Source organism: Oncorhynchus keta, chromosome 28 (genome assembly GCF_023373465.1).
Source record: "Oncorhynchus keta strain PuntledgeMale-10-30-2019 chromosome 28, Oket_V2, whole genome shotgun sequence".
Lineage (NCBI taxonomy): Eukaryota > Metazoa > Chordata > Actinopteri > Salmoniformes > Salmonidae > Oncorhynchus > Oncorhynchus keta.
Window position 1 is genome coordinate 15,041,552 of NC_068448.1, and position 9,754 is coordinate 15,051,305.

The following is a 9,754-nucleotide window of genomic DNA, read 5'->3' on the forward strand; positions in this document are numbered from 1 at the left end:
CACCCAGTGCCTGGGCTTACCTCCGCTGTACCCGCACCCCACCATACCCCTGTCTGCGCATTATGCCCTGAATATATTCTACCATGCCCAGAAACCTGCTCCTCTTATCCTCTGCCCCCAACGCTCTAGGCGACCAGTTTTGATAGCCTTTAGCCGCACCCTCATACTACTCCTTCTCTGTTCCGCGGGTGATGTGGAGGTAAACCCAGGCCCTGCATGTCCCCAGGTACCCTCATTTGTTGACTTCTGTGATCGAAAAGTCTTGGTTTTATGCATGTCAACATCAGAAGCCTCCTCCCTAAGTTTGTTTTACTCACTGCTTTAGCACACTCTGCTAACCCTGATGTCCTTGCCGTGTCTGAATCCTGGCTCAGGAAGGCCACCAAAAATTCAGAGATTTCCATACCCAACTATAACATCTTCCGTCAAGATAGAACTGCCAAAGGGGCGGAGTCGCAGTCTACTGCAGAGATAGCCTGCAAAGTAATGTCATACTTTCCAGGTCCATACCCAAACAGTTTGAACTACTAATTTTGAAAATTACTCTCTCCAGAAACAAGTCTCTCACTGTTGCCGCCTGCTACCGACCCCGTCAGCTCCCAGCTGTGCCCTGGACACCATTTGTGAATTGATCGCCCCCATCTAGCTTCAGAGTTTGTTCTGTTAGGTGACCTAAACTGGGATATGCTTAACACCCCGGCAGTCCTACAATCTAAGCTAGATGCCCTCAATCTCACTCAAATCATCAAGGAACCCACCAGGTACAACCCTAACTCTGTAAACAAGGGCACCCTCATAGACGTCATCCTGACCAACTGGCCCTCCAAATATACCTCCGCTGTCTTCAACCAGGATCTCAGCGATCACTACCTCATCGCCTGTATCCGCCACGGAGCCGCAGTCAAACGACCACCCCTCATCACTGTCAAACGCTCCCTAAAACACTTCTGTGAGCAAGCCTTTCTAATCGACCTGGCCCGTGTATCCTGGAAGGACATTGACCTCATCCCGTCAGTTGAGGATGCCTGGTCATTCTTTAAAAGTAACTTCCTCACCATTTTAGATAAGCATGCTCCGTTCAAAAAATGCAGAACCAAGAACAGATACAGCCCTTGGTTCACTCCAGACCTGACTGCCCTCGACCAGCACAAAAACATCCTGTGGCGGACTGCAATAGCATCGAATAGCCCCGTGATATGCAACTGTTCAGGGAAGTCAGGAACCAATACACGCAGTTAGTCAGGAAAGCTAAGGCCAGCTTCTTCAGGCAGAAGTTTGCATCCTGTAGCTCCAACTCCAAAAAGTTCTGGGACACTGTGAAGTCCATGGAGAACAAGAGCACCTCCTCCCAGCTGCCCACTGCACTGAGGCTAGGAAACACGGTCTCCACCGATAAATCCATGATTATCGAAAACTTCAATAAGCACTTCTCAACGGCTGGCCATGCCTTCCGCCTGGCTACTCCAACCTCGGCCAACAGCTCCCCCCCCCCGTAGTTCCTCACGCAAGCCTCTCCAGGTTCTCCTTTACCCAAATCCAGATAGCAGATGTTCTGAAAGAGCTGCAAAACCTGGACCCGTACAAATCAGCTGGGCTTGACAATCTGGACCCGCTATTTCTGAAACTATCTGCCGCCATTGTCGCAACCCCTATTACCAGCCTGTTCAACCTCTCTTTCATATCGTCTGAGATCCCCAAGGATTGGAAAGCTGCCACAGTCATCCCCCTCTTCAAAGGGGGAGACACCCTGGACCCAAACTGCTATAGACCTATATCCATCCTGCCCTGCCTATCTAAGGTCTTCGAAAGCCAAGTCAACAAACAGGTCACTGACCATCTCGAATCCCACCGTACCTTCTCCGCTGTGCAATCTGGTTTCCGAGCCGGTCACGGGTGCACCTCAGCCACACTCAAGGTACTAAATGATATCATAACCGCCATCGATAAAAGACAGTACTGTGCAGCCGTCTTCATCGACCTCGCCAAGGCTTTCGACTCTGTCAATCACCAAATTCTTATCGGCAGACTCAACAGCCTCGGTTTTTCGGATGACTGCCTTGCCTGCTTCACCAATTACTTTGCAGACAGAGTTCAGTGTGTCAAATCAGAGGGCATGCTGTCCGGTCCTCTGGCAGTCTCTATGGGGGTGCCACAGGGTTCAATTCTCGGGCCGACTCTTTTCTCTGTATATATCAATGATGTTGCTCTTGCTACGGGCGATTCCCTGATCCACCTCTACGCAGACGACACCATTCTATATACTTTCGGCCCGTCATTGGACACTGTGCTATCAAACCTCCAAACGAGCTTCAATGCCATACAGCACTCCTTCCGTGGCCTCCAACTGCTCTTAAACGCGAGTAAAACCAAATGCATGCTTTTCAACCGATCGCTGCCTGCACCCGCATGCCCGACTAGCATCACCACCCTGGATGGTTCCAACCTTGAATATGTGGACATCTATAAGTACCTAGGTGTCTGGCTAGACTGCAAACTCTCCTTCCAGACTCACATCAAACATCTCCAATCAAAAATCAAATCCAGAGTCGGCTTTCTATTCCGCAACAAAGCCTCCTTCACTCACGCTGCCAAGCTTACCCTAGTAAAACTGACTATCCTACCGATCCTCGACTTCGGCGATGTCATCTACAAAATGGCTTCCAACACTCTACTCAGCAAACTGGATGCAGTCTATCACAGTGCCATCCGTTTTGTCACTAAAGCACCTTATACCACCCACCACTGCGACTTGTATGCTCTAGTCGGCTGGCCCTCACTACATATTCGTCGCCAGACCCACTGGCTCCAGGTCATCTACAAGTCCATGCTAGGTAAAGCTCCGCCTTATCTCAGTTCACTGGTCACGATGGCAACACCCATCCGTAGCACGCGCTCCAGCAGGTGTATCTCACTGATCATCCCTAAAGCCAACACCTCATTTGGCCGCCTTTCGTTCCAGTACTCTGCTGCCTGTGACTGGAACGAATTGCAAAATCGCTGAAGTTGGAGACTTTTATCTCCCTCTCCAACTTCAAACATCAGCTATCCGAGCAGCTAACCGATCGCTGCAGCTGTACATAGTCTATAGGTAAATAGCTCACCCTTTTTCACCTACCTCATTCCCATACTGTTTTTATACTGTTTTTATTTATTTACTTTTCTGCTCTTTTGCACACCAATATCTCTACCTGTACATGCCCATCTGATCATTTATCACTCCAGTGTTAATCTGCAAAATTGTATTATTCGCCTACCTCCTCATGCCTTTTGCACACATTGTATATAGACTGCCCATTTTTTTCTACTGTGTTATTGACTTGCTAATTGTTTACTCCATGTGTAACTCTGTGTTGTCTGTTCACACTGCTATGCTTTATCTTGGCCAGGTCGCAGTTGCAAATGAGAACTTGTTCTCAACTAGCCTACCTGGTTAAATAAAGGTGAAATAAAATAAAAATCACATCTAGGCCTTACATATACAACAGGCTGAGGAGATAACCAGACAACATCACATCTAGGCCTTACATATACAACAGGCTGAGGAGATAACCAGACAACATCCCACCTAGGCCTTACATATACAACAGGCTGAGGAGATAACCAGACAACATCACACCCAGACCTTATTGATACAACAGGCTGAGGAGATAACCAGACAACATCACACCTAGGCCTTATTGATACAACAGGCTGAGTGGATACCCAGACAACATCACATCTAGGCCTTATTGATACAACAGGCTGAGGAGATAACCAGACAACATCACACCCAGGCCTAATTGATACAACAGGCTGAGGAGATAACCAGACAACATCACACCTAGGCCTTATTGATACAACAGGCTGAGGAGATAACCAGACAACATCACACCCAGTCCTAATTGATACAACAGGCTGAGGAGATAACCAGACAACATCACACCCAGGCCTTATTGTTACAACAGGCTGAGGGACAATGAAACATCATGACAACATGAAAAGAGACAACAAATTTGGTAAGTTCAACTCTTAATAGAGAAACATAGATGTGCCCTTGAGATGGTTTGTGATGGCTGATATGGCATAATGTGACTGCTGCTATGAAATAAATGTAAATAACTACAGTGATTCAGTCTGTTTGTTAGTGCTGCTGGCCGTGTTAATCCCCTGTGTATCCAGGGGTCACGCATGAGTCAACCAAGGGGTCCAAGGGTCAAACAAGGCCATCCTCGTTTTCAGAGAGCAGATGGTTGTCATATTCTTCACCGCAAGCCCCTTGAGATAACAAGCTCTCTTAAGTGTGTGTGTGTGTGTGTGTGTGTGTGTGTGTGTGTGTGTGTGTGTGTGTGTGTGTGTGTGTGTGTGTGTGTGTGTGTGTGTGTGTGTGTGTGTGTGTGTGTGTGTGTGTGTGTGTGTGTGTGTGTGTGTGTGTGTGTGTGTGTGTGTGTCCGCCCAGACAATACTTGCCCTAAGACATGGCTATTATTTACGGCATGAAGACTCCCTGACTTGTCACTGACTAATCTCATGAGGACAAAAAAGACCATGGCACACACCAGAGCTTGAACACACTTCCTGAATCCTAACTGACTGATCTGACTAGAACACTAAAGGCCAAACAGTTAGCCAATAGCAAAGAGGAAGAGACAGGAAAATAGCGTGGTTAGCCAATTGCACTTGAGGGCTGAAAAGGCCACCACACACTCACCGGAGTTCCGGCAGCTGAACTTGACGGCTGGGTCACACATGTGTGTCACTCCCTCACAGTCGTTCTCATCACTCAGATCCATGCAGTCTGTGTCCCCGTCGCAGCGCCAGCGCATGGGGATGCACAGGCTGTCCATGCGACACTGGAACTCATCCACGTGGCAACCACCTGGAGGACGCGTTGCTAGGGATATACAGGGAGAGAGATCCGAGTTCCATTCACATTTTTACATTTGAGTCATTTAGCAGACCCTCTTATCCAGGGTGACTTACAGTTAGTGCATTCATCTAAAGACAACCACATATCACAGTAGTAGCCAATAGCAGAGTGGAATAGAGCATGGTGAGCAACAACTTAAGAGAGAGCACACTTTCGTAAGATAATCGAGTGAGAGAGAGATGGTTGTGAGGTCTGGGGTCCGCTCACCAACCAGTAATTCACAAAATGTGACAAACACCAAATTGAGACTCTGCATGCAGAATTCTGCAAATATATCCTCTGTGTACAACGTAGAACACCAAATAACGCATGCAGAGCAGAATTAGGCCGATACCCGCTAATGATCAAAATCCAGAAAAGAGCTGTTAAATTCTACAACCACCTAAAAGGAAGCGATTCCCAAACCTTCCATAACAAAGCCATCACCTACAGAGAGATGAACCTGGAGAAGAGTCCCCTAAGCAAGCTGGTCCTGGGGCTCTGTTCACAAACACACCCCACAGAGCCCCAGGACAGCAGCACAATTAGACCCAACCAAATCATGAGAAAACAAAAAGATAATTACTTGACACATTGGAAAGAATGAACAAAAAAACAGAGCAAACTGGAATGCTATTTGGCCCTAAACAGAGAGTACACAGTGGCAGAATACCTGTCCACTGTGACTGACCCAAACTTAAGGAAAGCTTTGACTATGTACAAACATAGTGAGCATAGCCTTGCTATTGTGAAAGGCCGCCGTAGACAGACCTGGCTCTCAAGGGAAGACAGGCTATGTGCACACTGCCCACAAAATGAGGTGGAAACTGAGCTGCACTTCCTAACCTCCTGTCCAACGTATGACCATATTAGAGATACATATTTCCCTCAGATTACACAGATCCACAAAGAATTTGAAAACAAATCCAATTTGATAAACTCCCATATCTACTGGGGGAAATTCCACAGTGTGCCATCACAGCAGCAAGATTTGTGACCTGTTGCCACAAGTAAAGGGCAACCAGTGAAGAACAAACACCATTGTAAATACAACCCATATTTATGCTTATTTATTTTCCCCTGTGTTCTTTAACCATTTGTACATTGTTACAACACTGTATATATATATATATATATATATATATATATATATGTGTGTATAATATGACATTTGTAATGTCTTTATTGTTTTGACATTTCTGTATGTGTAATGTTTACTGTTAATCTTTATTGTTTATTTCACTTTTGTATATTATCTACCTCACTTGCTTTGGCAATGTTAACACGTTTCCCATGCCAATAAAGCCCCTTGAATTTAATTGAATTGAATTGAGAGAGAGAGAGAGAGAGAGAGAGAGAGAGAGAGAGAGAGAGAGAGAGAGAGAGAGAGAGAGAGAGAGAGAGAGAGAGAGAGAGAGAGAGAGAGAGAGAGAGAGAGAGAGAGAGAGAGAGAGAGAGAGAGAGAGAGACAGAGAGAGAGAGAGAGAGCGAAAGAGAGAGAGAGAGCATTTATGGACAGCAGTGTCTACCCAGAGAGTGACCCCTTAACCCAGAGAGTGACCCCCAATGGTGAAATGTTGACAGCTGCAGGTGAATAATAAAAACGCATACTGTACATCAACTATTGGCGGATTGAGTTCGAAGGTCAGAGAAAGATGGAATGCTACCGAACATTGGAAAGAGACTTCAATTTCGCTGAATACCTTTGTAAAAGACCTCAAACAAAGAAAAACCTTAACCAACTTTAACCATTCAATAATAGAGGCAAAAACATTCATAACACACAACTTCATTAAATATGGCAACCTAAGCCAGTTAGTCATTGACATGTAGGTCTGCAGGGTTAGACTGGGTTAAGTCTCCAAATGGTTCTCTGTAAAAAACAAACAATGATGAACTGTTCTGTTCTGTTCTCACAGACATTAACGCCTGATGTTAGAAGAAGATTAAGGACATCATTAAGGAAGTGGAATAATGAAATCCCTCCATGGCAAGGGTCAGTAGTTGGCATAGAAGGGTCAGTAGTTGGCATAGATGGGTCAGCAGTTGGAATATATGGGTCAGTAGTTGGCATAGATGGGTCAGTAGTTGACATAGATGGGTCAGTAGTTGACATAGATGGGTCAGCAGTTGACATAGATGGGTCAGTAGTTGACATAGAAGGGTCAGTAGTTGACATAGATGGGTCAGTAGTTGACATAGATGGGTCAGTATTTGACATGGATGGGTCAGTAGTTGACATAGATGGGTCAGCAGTTGACATAGATGGGTCAGTAGTTGACATCGATGGGTCAGCAGTTGACATAGATGGGTCAGCAGTTGACATAGAAGGGTCAGTAGTTGGCATAGATGGGTCAGCAGTTGGAATATATGGGTCAGTAGTTGACATAGATGGGTCAGTAGTTGGCATAGATGGGTCAGTATTTGACATAGATGGGTCAGTAGTTGGCATAGATGGGTCAGTAGTTGACATAGATGGGTCAGTAGTTGGCATAGAAGGGTCATTAGTTGGCATAGATGGGTCAGCAGTTTGAATAGATGGGTCAGTAGTTGACATAGATGGGTCAGTAGTTGACATAGATGTTTTCAGCAGTTGACATAGAAGGGTCAGTAGTTGGCATAGATGGGTCAGCATTTGGCATAGATGGGTCAGTATTTGACATAGATGGGTCAGTAGTTGGCATAGATGGGTCAGTAGTTGACATAGATGGGTCAGCAGTTGGCATAGACGGGTCAGTAAATGGCATAGATGGGTCAGCAGTTGACATAGATGGGTCAGTAGTTGGCATAGAAGGGTCAGTAGTTGATATAGATGGGTCAGTAGTTGCCATAGAAGGGTCAGTAGTTGGCATAGATGGGTCAGCAGTTGGCATAGATGGGTCAGTATTTGACATAGATGGGTCAGCAGTTGACATAGATGGGTCAGCAGTTGACATAGATGGGTCAGTAGTTGGCATAGATGGGTCAGCAGTTGACATAGATGGGTCAGTAGTTGGCATAGATGGGTCAGCAGTTGACATAGATGGGTCAGTAGTTGGCATAGATGGGTCAGCAGTTGCCATAGAAGGGTCAGTAGTTGGCATAGAAGGGTCAGGAGTTGGCATAGATGGGTCAGTAGTTGGCATAGACGGGTCAGTAGTTGGCATAGACGGGTCAGTAGTTGACATAGATGGGTCAGTAGCTGCCATAGAAGGGTCAGTAGTTGGCATAGAAGGGTCAGTAGTTGGCATAGATGGGTCAGTATTTGACATAGATGGGTCAGCAGTTGACATAGATGGGTCAGTAGTTGGCATAGATGGGTCAGCAGTTGGAATATATGGGTCAGTAGTTGACATAGATGGGTCAGTAGTTGGCATAGATGGGTCAGTATTTGACATAGATGGGTCAGTAGTTGGCATAGAAGGATCAGTAGTTGGCATAGATGGGTCAGCAGTTGGAATAGATGGGTCAGTAGTTGACATAGAAGGATCAGCAGTTGACATAGATGGGTCAGTAGTTGGCATAGATGGGTCAGTAGTTGGCATAGAAGGGTAAGTAGTTGGCATAGAAGGGTCAGTAGTTGGCATAGAAGGGTCAGTAGTTGGCATAGAAAGGTCCGCAGTTGACATAGATGGGTCAGTAGTTGACATAGATGGGGCAGTAGTTGACATAGAAGGATCAGTAGTTGACATAGATGGGTCAGTAGTTGACATAGAAGTATCAGTAGTTGACATAGATGGGTCAGCAGTTGACATAGATGGGGCAGCAGTTGACATTGATGGGTCAGTAGTTGACATAGATGGGTCAGTAGTTGACATAGATGGGGCAGTAGTTGACATTGATGGGTCAGTATTTGACATAGATGGGTCAGTAGTTGACATAGATGGGTCAGTAGTTGACATAGGACACAATATATGAGAGAAGGGAACTGGGGAAGGCAATATTATTGCTTTTCTTCCCTTACTAATGACTTCCAGAGTGTTGCCTGGCCTCCTCTGAACTCCGCCACAGCCTCACAGCAGTCATTACCGGTTAGTCATTACCAGTTAGTCATTACCGGTTAGTCACTACCAGTTAGTCATTACTGGAAAGTCATTGACAGTTAGTCATTACCGGTTAGTCATTACCAGTTAGTCATTACGGGTTAGTCATTACCGGTAAGTTATTACCGGTTAGTCATTACCGGTAAGTTATTAATGGAAAGTAATTGCCAGTTAGTCATTACTGAAAAGTCATTGCCAGTTAGTCATTACCGGTAAGTTATTACCGGTTAGTCATTACCAGTTAGTCATTACTGGTATGTCATTACCAGTAAGTCATTACCAGTTAGTCATTACTGGTATGTCATTACCAGTAAGTTATTACCAGTTACTCATTGCTGGTTAGTCATTACCGGTTGGTCATTACCAGTTGGTCATTACCGAGTCATTATCAGTTAGTCATTACCGGTTAGTCATTACTGGTATGTCATTACCAGTAAGTCATTACCGGCTAGTCACTACCGGTTGGTCATTGCTGGTTGGCCATTACCGAGTCATTGCCAGTCAGTCATGACCTGTTGGTCATTACCGGTTGGTCATTACCAAGTCATTATCGGTTAGTCATTACATGTTAGTCATTATCGGTTGGTCATTACAGAGTCATTATCGGTTAGGCATTACCGGTTAGTCATTACCGGTTAGTCATTGCTGGTTGGCCATTACTGAGGCATTGCCAGTTAGTCATGCCTGGTTAGTCATTACCTGTAAGTCATTACTGGTAGTCATTACCGGTTAGTCATTATCAGTTGGTCATTATATAGTCATTACCAAGCCATTGTCCATGCACCATTATCCATTGGCCATTAGTCATTACCATTTAGTCATTATCAGTTGGTCATTATATAGTCAT

At 45.4% G+C, this 9,754-nt stretch overlaps 1 protein-coding gene across 2 annotated transcripts in view; it reads right to left on the reverse strand.

Moving 5' to 3' along the window:
• The window catches only part of LOC118360521 (low-density lipoprotein receptor-related protein 1-like), a 260,259-nt gene that overhangs the window by 119,062 nt on the left and 131,443 nt on the right, over positions 1 to 9,754 (reverse strand). For both annotated transcript variants that reach the window (XM_052484956.1, XM_052484955.1), the window contains exon 22: positions 4,688 to 4,870. In XM_052484956.1, the coding sequence (XP_052340916.1) occupies positions 4,688 to 4,870 (183 nt within the window). The remainder of the gene's footprint in view (positions 1 to 4,687; positions 4,871 to 9,754) is intronic.